Genomic DNA, 16,286 nt, shown 5'->3' on the forward strand with positions numbered 1-16,286 from the left:
CCTGGGCCTGGACCTGCCCTGGGCCTGGAGCGGGAAGGAGAGGAGGAGGGAGGGGGTGAGAAGAGGACTGTGGGCCGGGACAGGCGCGGGGGTGAGCAGTGTCCCCAGTGGCAGTGTCCTTCAGGATGGGCGAGTGAAATACAGGCCCCGGTGCCAAGAGAGGGATGTTGGGGCCCAGCCTGTGCCTCCCCCTGCCCGCAGGCGGTGAGGCTGGTGGCAGTGCCAGGAGGGTGAGTAGCCAGGAGACAGTGCCCTCAAGTGGCCTTGCTGCCACTGAACAGTCCCACTGGAAAGTGCTTGACATGGGTGGGCCACTGCGCTGCCAGCTGGAAGAACTTGATGTCACTCCACTCAACTCCATCGATGGACACTGGGGGGACAGGGCAGTGTCACCAGCGCTGCTGTGGCCGCTCCCCCTCACACAACAAGTCAGGAAAGCCTCTGCCTCCGAGTCCCTTTCCCCCCCAAGTCAGCACCCACCCTGGCTCTCTGCCCCCGAGGCCCTGTCCCCCCCATTAGCCGCACCTCTCAGCATGGTCTGCTGCTGCTTGGCGGAGCAGATGAGGCGGCTGATGCCCTCGATGACCTGGCTCTTCGAGTCCACCTCCTTCTCTCGAGGCTTCTTGCTCAGGAAGATGGTGGGAACTGGAAAGCAAGCAGGCTTTCTGAGTCGCCTCTGGAAGTGCAGCCCTCCCTCTTGTCCCCAGCCCTGATGCTGCCTTTCTCTGGGAAGGGGAGCCGATGCTGAAGGCGGACATCTGTGGAAAGTTCCAGGAAAGCACCCCGGGTGGGCGGTGGAGCAGGATCTCCGAGTTCCTGACCGGCCCCAGGACCAGTCTCCTGACTTTGGCAAGGATTTCGCTCTCCCAGCCTCACTATCATCATCTGTACAGCGAGGACCTGGGGCCAGATGGTCTGAGTCCCTTTAGCTCAAATGTTCCAGGCCGCCTCCTCTGTGCAGCGAGGTGGCCTGTGTGTGGAGGTGTCTGGCTGTGATGGAGCCGAGGTACCTGTGTTTGTACTGACTGGCCCGGGTGCCGGGCTGAGCCTGCACACCAGCCTCCCACTCTCGGAGGAGGCAAGAGCAGGAGGCTGCTCAGCTGACAGCCCCGCCATGTTCCAGGCCAGTCTCTGGTGCAGCGGCCCCCTCCCCTAGGGACACCTATCTGAGCAAAAATGAGGAAGCGCAACAGGCACAGCTGCTTTGGGGGGTACCTGAGGAGGCAGGGTCCAGGGTTAAAAGAAGCCACCTCCTGACAGCTGGGCAGGGGGAGGGCTGGGAGGGCTGAGGGCCACCATTCTAGGTGCACAGCGGGGCTGACAGGGAAGCACTGACTCAGCCCTGGCCTGGTTGGGGGAAGGGCATTCCTGCCAGCTGTCAGAGCTTCCTTCTGCCAGGGCAGGACCCAGGGCCACCCTGACTCTACCTCGGTGCCTTATCCAGATGGACTGAACTCTACTTTCCATAAAGGACAACGATGTCCTCTGGTCATGGAGCTCCTGTGCACTGGCCTCCCGGGCCTCAGTTTCCCTCCCTTGGAGCTGAAGCCTGGAGATGTTCTCTCCTGTCACACACTGCCTCAGACAACGGCGACCAAGTGCCTTACTGGGGACCGTGGTTTCCTTCAAAACCCAGATGACAGATCCTGCCTGGTCCCACAAGGTGCGGCAGGACTGCACCCCAGGGCTAATTCTGGAGGGGATGGAGGAGGCCTGGGGGCCCTGATGGTCCCTGGCCTCAGAGGTCACTTACCTTTCTTATTCTTCTCTTTGGTGACCACAGTCATGGCCATGGTACCAGAAAGCTGGGCCTCGCCACCGTGGGGCAGGCGGGACACCTGCACCGAGCGGAAGACACTCTTGAGGGTGTTCTTGGAGCTTGCGTCCCTCTTGTCGCCGTCCCGCCTCCGCTCACTGGGGTGGCCCAGCCAGTAGTCCACCTGGAGGCCAATGACATCCCCGTACGGGCTGTTGGGGCTCCTGGAGAAGGGACAGGAGGACAGAGAGGTCAGCTCTGCCCTCAGTTCCCAACCACATGGGCACATGAGGGGCGGATGGACCCTCTGGGAGGGGAGGAGGCCAGGGGTTGGGCTCCAGGGGTGGAGGGAGGCCGTCTCCAAGCTCTGTGTTCCCTCCTGCCCCACAGAATCCTTCCTCCTGGAGTGGAGAATCAGGCTGATCTGAGAACAAAGCCAGGAGAGGGGAAAGGCTCACACTGGTCAGGGAACCAAACAGACAAGTCCCAGGAGGACAAGGAAGCAGAGAGGAAGGAAGCTCTATGAAGAAAAAGCATGTGCACACAGGCCCAGAAAGCGAAGCAGGGCCAACACCAAGCGGGGCCCAGGGGACTAAGTGGGGCAGAGGCAGAGCCCCGAGGCTGCTCCGGAGCCTCGGGGAGTTGATGACTGACCTGCAGCTTTCTCTTATTTATGGCACTTCTAGCTCAGGGATAATTTTAGCTCTCAGGGGAAAAGGGCTGATGTTTTCTTGAAAGGAGGCGTCAGACACAATAGGTACACGGGCTACAAAAGTCATCTGACATTTTTCTTTCTGCCTAGTGTCAGTGGTGCCATTAAAAAACAAGCTGACATTGGATGGGAAAGGAGGTCGAGGTAAGGGTTGGTCCCAAGGCCCTTGAATCCATGCTGGACAGAAACCCTTTGTGCTGGGGTTGGTGGCGGGGGGGGATGGAGCAGCAAAAATAGGCTTCCAGGAAGCCTGGGCTGCAGGGAATTGGGGCAAACTTGGCTAAGTGGGATTTCTCCTTCTCCCAAACTGCCGCTTGCAGGCAAATGAAGGGAACTGGAAAGAGAGAGAAAGAATGGGATTCTAGCTAATTTTTCACTCAACAATGCTTCATCTTCTGCAGGGACTATGACCCTGCCATTGGTGGTTCCAGAAAAGCCGCCGGTCAGTAACTGCCCTCTGCTGTACAAAGACCATCACCAGAGGACACCAGGAAAGAGGCATGGGCAGAAGGAGGGAAATGGGGGGAAGAAAACAGTGCTGCCTCCTCTGTGGTCCTGACCCTGCTCTGCCCTTCCCACCTCAAAGCCCCTTTCCCCAGCCTCCTGCCAGCAGCGTTCTCCCTCTGCCCTTCCTGCCCACTAACTGAACGTTAGATCCTTGAGATCCCAAAGTAAGCCCCCATCACCTCGCCCTGCCGTGCTTCACGGCACCTAATGCAATCTAACATTTTCATGTTGTCATTTCTGCATCACTTTGACATGAGCCCTAGAGGACAGGACACTCCTGTCTTGCCCTCTGCTCCAGGCCCAGAGCCTCACACGGTGACTGGTGATGGATGAACAAGGCACCACCTCTCAGATGCCAGGCACTTCTGTTCATATGTAAACCTCACAACGAGCCTGTGAGGTCGCCGCCATTCCACATCTACTTTGTAACAGAAGCTTAGAAACCTGCCCAGGTGCACACAGCTGATGCAAAGAGGCCATGACTCAGATCCAAGCGTGTCCGACTCCAAAGGCCAGGCGCGGCTTCTAGTCACACATGAGACACTTACCAGCACTTTCCAGTCTACAAGGGGCCTCTCGACCAATGCCGTCTCATCCAACCCTTCTAAATCTGTGAGAGAGGCAGGGCAGAGAGCAGCCTCCCTGTTTCACCGAGCTGGTCAATGATGCAGACTCTGGATTCTAACTCCACCGTTCTCCCCCAGACGCCTTTCTAAACCCAGGGCTCTCGCCCCTGTTCTACACTGCTGCCGGCAGCAGGGAGCTCAGTCGGGGTCCTGGGCCCTGGTGGACGGGCCATGGCAGAAAGGCAAGTCCGGGCGGGAGCCTTACCCCATGACGGCGAGGGCACTGCTCATGGACGGGGAGGAGGGAGGGGTGGCTGTGGCATCTCGGCTCATGCCTGAGCTGGAGGGTGGCGACGTAGAGGGCACAGTCAGGCTGACCACAGGTGAGTCATCCCCATCGCCTGTCAGGGGACAAACACAATTGGCCAGAGGAAGCCACCCCTGACCCCTTGGTGGCCTGTCTGCTACTCAGCTGCAGCCTTGATTTCTTCCTGGGCCTTAGACGCCTCCCCACCTGCCTTGCCACCACTCCAATGGGGAGTGAAGCTGCTCAAGTTCTTCCCGCCCTTGTCCCACCCTCCCACCAAAGCAGCAATGGAGGCATCCTGAGGCTCACCTGTTGTTGAAGGAGAGTCTTCCACCAGACCTACCTTCACCACCTGAAGGAAAGAAGAGACACAGGCATTAGGTGCTCTCCTCACAGCTCGACACGTTCTAATCCAGTCAGAAATAGACGGCTGGGCAAACAGCCATTATTGCACATTATTCTGTCACGGGCTTTTAAAATCTTCTCCAATCTGGGGCAGCCCAGATCTTTATAGGAGATGTGGAAAAAACCCAGTTCCAGTCGATGAGGTGGAGCACCTGAGACTTTTCTCTGGGGACAAGGGCAAAGCCCACCTTGAAGGCAGGATACATTTCTGTATCCAGTGCTCATTTCTCTTGATCACCACAGGCAGCGGCCACCTGCTTAGGTCAGAGAGAGAAATTAAAACCCGCTGAGAGACAGCCTCGGAACTCTTTCATCATTATGAGGACGACGGAGCGGGTCACGGTCAAGGCCATGCTCCATACCCGGCCTGCCCTGCGGCACCGAGCCACGTGAACACCAGCTGAAGATGCTGGCAGAGGCTCTCCTTTCTAGCCTTCCGGGAACCTAGAGAAATGACAATGGGAAGGAGAGGGTCCCAGGTTCCCTCCTCCCCTGTCTAAGGCAGTGAGGCTGATTTCAGCTTCCCATATAATTTTATACACCCTACAAAGAATTCTGGAAAAGACTGAGGGGGCCTCCTAGTGGTCAAAAAAAGGACAGAGCTAGAGACAGACTGTTTGAATGCTCCTGCTGTGCTTTTGAGTGCCAGGTGAAGTCCTTTTAAAGAGTAGGCCTGAGGTACCTGCCGAAAAGCAGAACTGGGGGTCAGAGAAGCCGGCCTTGGGGACTGGTGGGGAGTAAGGACTACACGTCTACCTGCAGATGGTCACCACGGCGACTGCTGAGGGCACAACGCTGCCCTTCCCTGGGGTTTGCCCCAATTCTCTATGTCCTTATTTTGGTTCCCAGAGAGAAACGAGATGACACTCTGGGGCTTCTTGGATACAACTCCCCTTTCCCTTTGCTCTCCTGGCATTGTACACAGCTGTTCTCACTAAACCCACTGCCGTAGATTCCGACTCACAGCGACTCTATTGAAGACACAGTAGAACTGCCCCATAGGGTTTCCAAGGCTGTAATCATTATGGAAGCAGACGTCACACCTTTCTCCCTTGGAGTGGCTGGTGGATTCAATCCAGTGACCTTTTGGTTAGCAGCTGAGCACTTAACCACTGCACTACCAAGTCTCCTTATACAGCTGCTAGCCCCTTTTTATTATCTTAAATCTCTCTCTCCCTCAGCCTTCAGTATGGATTACACCTCAACATAAAGAAAACAAAAATCCTCACAACTGGACCAATAAGCAACATCATGACAAACAAAGAAAAGACTGAAGTTGTCAAGGATTTCATTTTACTTGAATCCATAATCAATGCCCATGGAAGCATCAGTTAAGAAATCAAAAGACGCATTGAATTGGGCAAATCTGCTGCAAAAGACCTCTTTAAAGTGTTGAAAAGCAAAGATGTCACCTTGAAGACTAAGGCGGGCCTGATGCAAGCCATGGTGTTTTCAATCGCCTCATATGCATGCAAAAGCTGGACGATGAATAAGGAAGACTGAAGAAGAAATGACGCCTTTGAATTGTGGTGTTGGCGAAGAATGTTGAATATACCATGGACTGCCAAAAGAACGAACAAATCTGTCTTGGAAGAAGTACAACCAGAGTGCTCCTTAGAAGCAAGGATGTCAAGACTTAATCTCACATACTTTGGACATGTTATCAGGAGGGATCAGTCCCTGGAGAAGGACATCATGCTTGGTAGAGGGGCAGCGAAAAAGAGGAAGACCCTCAACAAGATGGACTGACACAGTGGCTGCAACAATGGGCTCAAGCATAACAATGATTGTGAGGATGGCACAGGACTGAGCAATGTTTTGTTCTGTTGTACATAGGGTTGCTATGAGTTGGAACTGACTCGATAGCACCTAACAACAACAACAGCTCTTTCTCAGGTGCGAAGCCAGTGTGCAGCAACCCACAGTTCCAAGAAGGTGTGAGCTGAGCTACCTACAACGGGCTGTGTGCCACGGTTCTGGGGCTTTGACCATGGCCGTGGAAGCAGCACCAGAGGCAAGCTGAGTGTGACTGGATTGCCAGGCTGGAGGCTTTGTAAGGCATGAGAAGAGGTTACTCTATTTCCTGGGCTCAGAAGAGCCGCATCTCCCAAGATCGTTCAAGACATCCAGAGTTAAACGTGTAGAGATAGGGAGCCAAGGCCCCACATCTGTACACCTCCCCCTCCTCCAAAGCTATGAGGGATCCTCAAGGACATTATAGAAAAAGAAAAATATAATAAGCTAATTTTGGCATCTGAGCTTGTCGTCATTGTCTATGGTGTGCTTTTGCCCTGACAGGGTTTCCCGGCTCTGCGTCCTCTGGGCTCCTCTCCAGGTCTCTCTATGCCCGTGGCCCTACAGCTGCCAAGTGAAACAGACTGCAGTGTGATGGATCCATTTTATATAGCCTTTTTTTGCCATGGTCTTGTAACTCCCACTGAATGACTGGGTGGGACTATGCAACTAAGGTGCATGTGGCCCACCAAGGAGAGTGGACAGCTTGCTAATGATGCAAATAAGGTGCATGGCACCCTTGTGGTGGTGGGACCATGCAAATAAGGCATATGGAACCCTAACGAGGGGCTTGGTCAGTTTTGCCATCCCGCAAGGCTCAAAATGAGCCATCCCAGAGGCAGAAAGGGGGGACCTCATTACCACCAAGAAAGAAGAGCTGGGAGCAGAGAGCATCCTTTGGACCCAAGGTCCCTACACTGAGAACCTGCTAGACCCTGGAGACAGAGCTGTAACACTGGAGACGGAGCAAGATGGTGAGAATCGGTGGCAAGTGCAGTAGAGAACCAGCAGAAGAACCAGGAGAACAGCAGGAGACAGCAGGGTAGCTTCCTGGCCCACAGAGTGAGAAAGCTGAGTGCCTTTGGGCAGGAGGCTTGCTGGTGCAGTGGGGCACCTCTGGGCACTTCTTGGTGGAGCCAAAAAGCTTTGTAACACTTGCCCAAGCAGGGCAGAGGCTGGGCTGGCCCAAGAGGCCTGAGGGACTGAGGGGCCAAGGGCTGACAGGCCAAGGGCCAGGAAGAGACCTGCCTATGGGCGTGGCTGAGAAGCTGTCCTGACCGAAGAACTGTATCCTGAGTTGGTCCTGATCCTGAATTGCAACCTGTTACTTCCCTAATAAACCCTATAATGGTGGATATTGTCCATGAGTTCTGTGTGGCCATTGCAACAAATTATCGAACCCAGCAGAGAAGTAGAAAGTGCCGCGGGAGGGAGGGATGGTGTCAGAATTGGTAAAAATGTTGGAGAGAGGAGGCATGTCTGACCTCCGCCTCACAGGAATCAGCCTTGGGCTGTTGATGCTGATCTTGATTCTCTTCTCTTCCCCTGAAGTTAGAGGACCTCTGACGCCACTGCGCCATTTTTACACAGACAAAGCCAGTGCCACCTGACAGGAAAGACATTGAAAAGGCTTTCCCTTTTCATTCTCTGCCCCCTCAGTGAAAATTGTTTTCAAAATCTACTAGTATCTAGGAGGGGAAAGACAAGGCCCTTCTTTTGGTGGTCTATCTGACTCTGAAGACAGAAATACCCCTCCCTTGAATTTCTCCTTTGTCATTATTTCTGGGCAGCCTCTTTGCCCCTGGAACCTGCAGAAGCTATGCTGCCAACACACCAAGTTCAGGGCCCAGTGTGGTAAATACGAGGTACCAGTGAGGAAGTGATGAACCTGGGGGATAGTTCAGGACTCGGGGAAGAAGGACACTGAAATGGACAGGCCACTACATGTCCTAGCCCAGGGTGTCTCAACCTCGACACTACTAACGTTTGAGGCCAGGTAATGCCTTGTCGTAGGGTCTGGCCAGTGCATTGTAGGATGTTTAGCAGCATTCCTGGCCTCGACACACTAGCTGCTGGTAGCACCCATTGTAACAACCAAGAATATCTCAGACACTGCCAAATGTCCCCTGGGGTGCAAAATCACCCTTGGTTGAGGACTACTGTCCTAGAGGAATCCCTGACTTTTTTTTTTGGTGGGAGGAGGTGAGGGGGACGGGTGGGGAAGAGAGGAGAGGGGAGTCAGTACTCACGCCAATGAAGGGGATAAACTTCTGATATGAGTCTTCGTCAGGGCTGGTGGGAGAGACAGAAAAGCTTTACTGTTGACTGAGCAGATTTACAGAACGCTGGGAAAATAAGCTTCCATACTATACTGTGGCTTCAAAGGAGTCCAGACACCACTTCAGAGCTTCCCATCATAGCTTGGGGGAGGGGCACAGGGAGGGTCTATTACTCACTGTACATACAGGGCACTCCAAATGGAGGCACAAGCCCTGATGATACAAACTATACTCCCTGCTGCCCACGTGAGTCACTGGATGGGCTGCTTCTGCACTGAGGGGGTGGGGGAGGCTGAGACAAGTGGGGATGCCCAGGGCAAGGAAGGGAAGGCGTGGGTGGGAGGCAGAAAAAACACCACACACATACCCTCACACTCACACACACACATACACACACACACTTACATACCCTCACACCCTCACACACATACACACACACACGCCCCTTCTTGGGCTCCTAGAAAGGGAATTGGGTGGGGAGAAGGGAAATACAAAAAAGCAAAAAAAAAACCCTCAAGATACATCTAACCTACCCATCCTGTTCTGGGAAACCCTCAAACTTACAACTTATGCCTGCAGGTCAGCATGGCCTCGGCCACGGGAAGCTGGTGTGTCACGCTCGCCCCGTTGACGTACTGCATCACCCGCCCCACCACGTCCAGTTGCTCTGCAGACAAGCCAGGAGCTGAGTGTGGATTTACTTCAGCAGGCAAACCCACGAGCCCCTCGGAGAGCCCCCGCCTTGAGATCATCAGAGGACCCCAGCAGCTGTGCAGCTGCCGTGGAGAAAGGGTTCCAAAGACTCTAAAGTGCCATGAGCCAAAGCTCCATCCTCTCGTGTCCCATCTCTGCTTGTGGTTCCTCCAAGCCCTGCTCCTAGCCAGGTGACCATGCTCCCATTTTCTCATGTCCACTGGCTCCTGCCTGTCTGTGCTCACAGCCATCTCTTAACCTAGAGGAACCCTCAACTCCTCCATCCGTGCCAGCACCTCCTTGGAGAAGCGTCTCAGCATTTACTCCCTCTCAGCCTCACTCTCACCCCCGTCACCTTTATTCTATATTTCAGGAGCCGTGGTTGGCATCGTGTCATTCAGTCATCCATCGACTGCTTAGTAACTACTCTCTGCTTCTTCCGTTGATCTCTCCAACTAGAGGTGCCCGCCCCCTGCTGTGGCCCTCCTTATTCTAGATGTGCAGGAGCAGGGCACAAACTAGAGACTAGAAACGTCCACGGTGGAGGGCCTCTACTCCACAAACACTTAATGCAAGGTAAACAGGCACAGTGGCCAAGAGGGTGAGAGCCACGGGGAGGGCGAGAGCCAGGGGGAGGGAAGATAGCACGGCCCGCTGGCCCGCCTTTCAGCCCAGGGCCAAGATGGTTCTCCAGCGAGCCTGGTGGTGTTCAGCCTTGCTCCCGGGGCAGTTCCCATACAAGGGGCCATTACCTGCCACAGGGGGCTCTGAGCGACTGAACAGGTCTCTCCAGCCAGCATCAAGGAAGGTGCTGCTATATCTACTGTCGACCGAGCCCAGGTACTTGGCCACAGGGTGAGAACCTGGTGGGCAGAAAAGCAGAGAAGCTGAACTGGTTGGGGATGGAATGACAGAACGTGGCTGCTGCACAGCCCTGGTCTCCTGACTGTCTCCTCTGGGCCCCAGCCCTGCCATCCTGCTACAGGAGCGGGACCTGCCTCTAGACTTGGGTAGGTGACAGGCCCTCCTGGAGGCTGTCCCATCTTTACCGAGGGGAACGATGAGGAACCGCATGTAGCTGAGCCAGTCGGAGGTCTTGCTGGCCAGCGACTTGACGAAGAACCGGAGGATGGAGCTCAGGTAGCTCTGGCCTCCCACCGCAGCCACCTTCACTGGCCGTGGCATGGTCGAGTTGCAGTTGCAGCTGGGGAGGAAGGGGAGAGACATGGCCACGTTCAGGGCTTCCTCCAGGACCCTGCTCGAAGGAGGCCCCAAAGCACCGACTTTACTTGATCTCAGCAACCACAGGGGAGAAACAAACCAATGAACAGTGTAATACAGAGAGGCAACAAAAACCAAGTGCTTTTTCAATTAAGAGAAAACCCAGGACCAGAGAGGGCAGGTAACTGTTTATGAAGGAAGACCCAATTAGCTGAGGCCAACAGGGAGATGGCTTGGCAGTGCCATCCAGGAGGCTGGGGGTTGGCCTGAGCCTGGATGCCTGTGACCCGGGAGCTCTCTCCCCAACTTGCAGGAGCCTCTGGGTCCCATCTCAGAAGGGCCTGTGGAGTGAAGCACTGGCTCCCGACTGTCAGCAGCACTTTACAGTTAAAAGGGTGGCTCTCTTCTTGGCCTTCTTCCTCACGGGTTTAAGAAGAGGACGAGGCCAGTCAAGGAGCTGCAGGCGCCCAGGCTGAGATGAGGGAGGGCAGGAATGGATCCTTCCACCCCGATTTTCTGGGGCCTCCTGGGCATCAGAGTAGCACGGCCGGCTGCTGCCCCCAGTGCACCCCCACTGCAGCTTCTCCCTATCCTTGCTTGGCAGTCAGGGTGGGAGGAGGTGGGCAGGAGAGGAGCTGGAGCCCTTACTAGCGCTGGATGCGGGTAAGCAGGGCGGACAGCACGGCCTGGACCTCCACGGTGGAGCAGGTGCACACGACAGGCTTCCGCTGGTCCTGGAGCAGCTCTGCCACATACTGGGGGGGGGACACAGGTGAGGCCTTCAGCAGGGACATCACTCCCCATATACACAGAGAGGGCAGCCCCCACAGAGACGTGGACATTGTGAAAGGTGCTTGGGAAGCTAGCAGATGTTTTAGTTCTAAAGTCTCCTCTGTAGCCCACACTCCAGATGCTGAGGCCAATGACAAGGGGTTCTGGCAGCAGGATCTCACTGGGGTGGACTGACCCCCATGAAAACTAGGGGCAACCTCTGGAATTTTCAAGTACTTTCTACTTCTCAAAGTCCGTTCATTCCGTCATGCTGCCTGACACACACAACTACCCTGGAAGGTAGGAAGGACAGGCATTACTGTCACTCTTTTACAGATGAGGAAACTGAGGTACAGAAAAAGTTAATGACTTGCTAAAGGTCCCATAGGATGGAAAGTGACAGAACTAGGATGAGAGCCCAGAGCTACGGGCTTATCCCAGGGTGGGACGGTGGCCTGAGAAATTGGAATCATTTTCCTATTTTCCCATGCGTGGCTGCTCAAACCATGTAACCTGGGGTATCTCTGACTCCCGGTCCTCTCCTCCCACCCCTGCAATCTCTATCATGTTACCTGGCCCTGCCAGTCAGCAGTGTTCACGAGGATGACATTTTCTGGAAGGGCAGCGTCTGACACCAGGATCTGATTCAGTTGGTCATACACCACCTTCCTTGGAATCTGTAAAGACATAAGTGTCTGTCAGGCAGTCCCTGGGGAGCCTGAGGGTGGGGTTGGGTGGCCGGAGCATGGACATTCAGAGAACAGACACCAGGTACTTGTGAAGGAGACCCGGCACCACCGTGGGCAGACCACCGTGGAAAGGAGGAGGATAGAGAATAAGCCGAGAAGGCCCTTGGAGAAGGTGGGAGCAGGTCAGGAACAAAGGCCCAGCAGCCATCCAGGCAGAGGGAGGGCGAAGCTGAGGCCAGGGCGCCTCCTGTGGAGAGGGCAATGCAGGGACAAAAGGAGATGGAGAGCCTCTGTGGCAGGGGAGGAGGAGGGCGAGAGCCACTAACAGGTTCTCAGAGAGCTGGAAACAAGGGCAACAGGCAGAGAGATAATGAGAGGGAAATGTGCGCTGTGTGGGGAGCCTGCCATCCAAGGGAACAGTAGATATTTCAGGAACAGTGATTAACAAGAAGGACAATACTTCACCCCAGGCACTGGGCTATTCTAGTCTCTGGTTCATTTTCAGCTATGTAATAGCATCAAAATCAGGAAGCCATACTGACACAAACTTTCTTCTCCATAATATTTATGAGGTAAATGAACTGATTTGCTACTTAATTCTAGAAGGATAGCAATATGTGAGGTATGCCAGTTTAGAAACATGACTCCCCTGGGCCCGAGACCACTGGCCTTCAAAGAGAACACAATTCCTAAGACCCAGCTGCTTCTGCACATCTGCTGCAGCCCATGCTTCAAATCAAATGGTTTCATCTTGCTGATATATCAGCTGGAAACCAAACACCTGGCCCACAGCAGCCCTAAAGGTACCAGTGCTCAGGCCAGTGATGGCCAATGACATTTTGGCCATCCACCGAACAATTAATTTCCCACCTTGTCTCCAGACTCATGTCTGATGGAGGCAGAGGAGGCAGAACAAGCCAGAAGGGGTGCTCTTGCCATGTGTGTGGCTGATGGCAGACTGGGGTGATGCCAGTATTTCTTGCTCCTTCCCTGGCCCCTGCCACTCAGCGCTAAAGTCCCATTCCACACTAGTAGGAAATAATCCACCACATGTCTGTCCATTTGTCCTACTGTGGAAGCTATGTCACTGATATTTCAAATACCAGCAGGGTCACCCATGGTGGACAGGTTTCAGTGGAGCTTCCGGACTAAGACAGACTAGGAAGAAGGATCTAGCGGTCTATTTCTGAAAAAACTGGCCAGTGAAAACCCTATGAATCGCAGTGGAACCTTGTCTAATATAATGCCGGAAGATAAGCCCCTCAGGTTGGAAGGCACTCAAAATACAACTGGGGAAGAGCTGCTTCCTCAAAGTAGACTCAACCTTAATGATGTGGATGGTGTAAAACTTTTGGAACCTTCATTTGTTGATGTGGCATGCCTCAGAATGGGAAGAAACAGTTGCAAGCATTCATTAATAATCAGAATGTGGAATGTACAAAGTATGAATCTAGGAAAATTGGAAGTCATCAAAAATGAAATGGAATGCATAAAGATCAACATCCTAGGCATTAGTGGTTGAAATGGACTGGTATTGGCCCTTTTGAATTAGACAATCATTGGTCTACTATGCCGGGAATGACAAATTGAAGAGGAATGGCGTTGTGTTCATCGTCAAAAAGAACATTTCAAGATCTATCCTGAAGTACAAAGCTGTCAGTGATAGGATAATATCCATAAACCTACAAGGAAGACCAGTGAATACCACTATTATTCAAATTTACGCACCAAACACTAATGCCAAAGATGAAGAAATTGAAGATTTTTACCAACTTCTACAGTCTGAAATCGATAAAACATGCAATCAAGATGCATTGGTAATTTCTGGTGATTGGAATGTGTAAGTTATAAACAAAGAAGAAGGATTGGTAGTTGGAAAATATGGTGTTGTTGATAGGAAAGACGCAGAAGATCCTATGACAGAATTTTGCAAGACGAATGACTTATTCACTGCAAATACCTTTTTTAAAAACATAAACAGCAACTATACATGTGGACCTTGCCAGATGGAATACAAGGAATCAAATGGATTAATTCTGTGGAAAGAGACGATGGAGAAGCTCAATCTCATCAATTAGAACAAGGCCAGGGGCCAACTGCGGAACAGACTATCAATTGCTCGAATGCAAGTTCAAGTTGAAGCTGAAGAAAATTAGAGCAAGTCTATGGAAGCCAAAATATGACCTTGAATATATCCCACCTGAATTTAGAGACCATCTCAAAGATAGATTTGATGCACTAACCACTAATGACAAAAGACCAGATGAGTTGTGGGATGACATCAAGGACATCATAAACGAAGAAAGTAAAAGGTCATTAAAAAGACAGAAAAGAAAGAAAAGACCAAAACGGATGTCAGAAGAGACTCTAAAACTTGCTCTCGAACATAGAGCAGCTAAAGTGAAGGAAGAAATGATGAACTAAAAGAGCAGAACAGAAGATTTCAAAGGGCGGCTCGAGAAGACAAAGTAAAGTATTATTATGAAATATACAAAGACTTGGAGTTAGAAAACCAAACGGGAAGAACACACTCAGCATTTCTCAAGCTGAAAGAACTGAAGAAAAAATTCAAGCCTCAAGTTGTAATACTGAAGAATTCTAAGGGCAAAATATTGAATGATACAGGTAACATCAAAAGAAGATGGAAGGAATAGAGTCACTGTACCAAAAATAATTGGTTGATATTCAACCATATCAGGAGGTACCATATGATCAAGAAATGATGGTATTGAAAGAAGTCCAAGCTGTACTGAAGGCATTGGCAAAAAACAAGTCTCCAGGAATTGATGGAATACCAACTGAGCTGTTTCAACAAATGGATGCAATGCTGGAAGTGCTCACTAATCTAGGCCAAGAAATTTGGAAGACAGTTACCTGACCAACTGACCAGAAGAGATCCATATTTATGCCTATTCCCAAGAAAAGTGATCCCACAGAAGGTGGAAATTATTGAATAATATCATTAATATTACATACAAGTAAAATTTTGCTGAAGATAATTCAAAAGCGGTTGCAGCAGTACATTGACAGGGAACTGCCAGAAATTCAAGTCAGATTCAGAAGGGGATGTGGAACGAGGGGTATCATTGCTGTTGTCAGATGGATCTTGGCTGAAAGCAGAAAATACCAGAAAGATGTGCACCTGTGTTTTATTGACTATGCAAAGGCATTCAACTGTGTGGATCATAACAAATTATGGGTAACACTGCAAAGAATGGGGATTCCAGAACACTTAATTGTGCTCATGTGGAACCTATACATAGACCAAGAGACAGTTGTTGGAACAGAACAAGGGGATACCTTGTGGTTTAAAATCAGGAAATGGGGAAGGCGGGGCCAAGATGGCAGAGTAGTCAGATGCTTCTGGTGGACCCTCTTAGAACAAGGACCCGAAAAAACAAGTGATTCAATTATATATGGCAATCTGGGAGCCCTGAACAACAAAGGCTGAGTTGAGGAACCAGACTGAGTGGAAGGGGGAGGGAGAGATGGTTCGGAAGCAGCAAGGAGTTGTCACACCTGACCCAGCGAGAGCCTGAGCCCTTCAGGCCTGAGCAGCTCGTGGGTGAGTGGTGAGGCAGGTGAGCATTGGTGCTCGGGAGGCGTGGTTTCTGCACCAGGAGAGACCCAGCACCAGAGAGTCTACACGGCCACCAAGAGCCAGTGAGAAGCAGCCCTCATTGGCGAAAGATAAGTAATTGTGTAAGGTTTACCGTGTGGATCAAAAACACCCCTCTTAGGGAAAAACCTCTCTCCCATTTACCTCCCCGCTCCCTGCTCTGCAATGGGTCCCAGACCGGCTTCAGCAATTGCCATGTCCCCTGGGCCAGAAGTAGGATCTGTCACACGCCCAGCACCATTCTCTCTGCCTTGGAGAGCGAACAAATTAACAAATGGGAAAAAATAAACTGCCAGCTCCCCTAAGCCAGAACCCAGGGTAAGCACAGCTCCTTTGCCTAGGTATGGGCATAAAGGATCCACAGACTTTGAGTGCCTTTCCCCCTGCATAGACTTGTATGGGCCCATCTCAACAGCGTAGGTCCTCGTTACTGCAGTATAACAGGGTATATACCAGAAGTCTAACTTCAACTGTTCCAGCTGTGAAGTGGCAGGTTCTTGCCATCTGACACTGCTCTGCTCGTTAAGCAGGGTCTTTACCAACCCACATCAGGGGCCTGAGGACTGGTGGCTCCACCCACGCCACCTAGCCACCTGTGATAGGGGCCCATGAAAAAGAGGTGCCCTCAGTCCTTACGGCCAACACCATTAGGTGTTCATAGTCCAGCTGCAAAACCCACCCACCTACGCGCTCTAGGGAACAGGGACACGCCTTCCTCCTGAACACTCGGGGGCAGCCGTTAGCCCCCTGCCTTGCTCTGAGTGTGTCCCCCTGCTGCAACCATATGCCTATGCCTACACCAATCACCCATGCCTGTCTAGGACTGTAAGTGAGAGCCTACACTGCACACTTGGTGGCTATCTACCTGGGCACCTGAGCTGAATCCATACAGGAGGAGTTGGCGGACTCCTGAGCTCACATATCTAGTAACAGATCTAACCACCTGGTGACAGGACACTAGAGCTTC

General features: G+C 52.3%; 1 protein-coding gene across 1 annotated transcript in view; it reads right to left on the minus strand.

Annotated features, from left to right (window-relative positions):
• Positions 1 to 237: 237 nt before the first annotated feature.
• The window catches only part of PACS1 (phosphofurin acidic cluster sorting protein 1), a 144,749-nt gene continuing 128,700 nt past the window's right edge, over positions 238 to 16,286 (minus strand). Inside the window, exons 14-24 of the mRNA XM_023738193.1 lie at positions 11,584 to 11,688; positions 10,889 to 10,995; positions 10,069 to 10,223; positions 9,772 to 9,882; positions 8,891 to 8,993; positions 8,297 to 8,339; positions 4,158 to 4,200; positions 3,807 to 3,942; positions 1,754 to 1,980; positions 526 to 645; positions 238 to 370 (exon numbers count right to left, since the gene is read on the minus strand). Of these exons, the coding sequence (XP_023593961.1) occupies positions 255 to 370; positions 526 to 645; positions 1,754 to 1,980; positions 3,807 to 3,942; positions 4,158 to 4,200; positions 8,297 to 8,339; positions 8,891 to 8,993; positions 9,772 to 9,882; positions 10,069 to 10,223; positions 10,889 to 10,995; positions 11,584 to 11,688 (1,266 nt within the window). The 3' untranslated portion in view covers positions 238 to 254. The remainder of the gene's footprint in view (positions 371 to 525; positions 646 to 1,753; positions 1,981 to 3,806; positions 3,943 to 4,157; positions 4,201 to 8,296; positions 8,340 to 8,890; positions 8,994 to 9,771; positions 9,883 to 10,068; positions 10,224 to 10,888; positions 10,996 to 11,583; positions 11,689 to 16,286) is intronic.

Source organism: Trichechus manatus, unplaced genomic scaffold (genome assembly GCF_000243295.1).
Source record: "Trichechus manatus latirostris isolate Lorelei unplaced genomic scaffold, TriManLat1.0 scaffold00113, whole genome shotgun sequence".
NCBI lineage: Eukaryota > Metazoa > Chordata > Mammalia > Sirenia > Trichechidae > Trichechus > Trichechus manatus.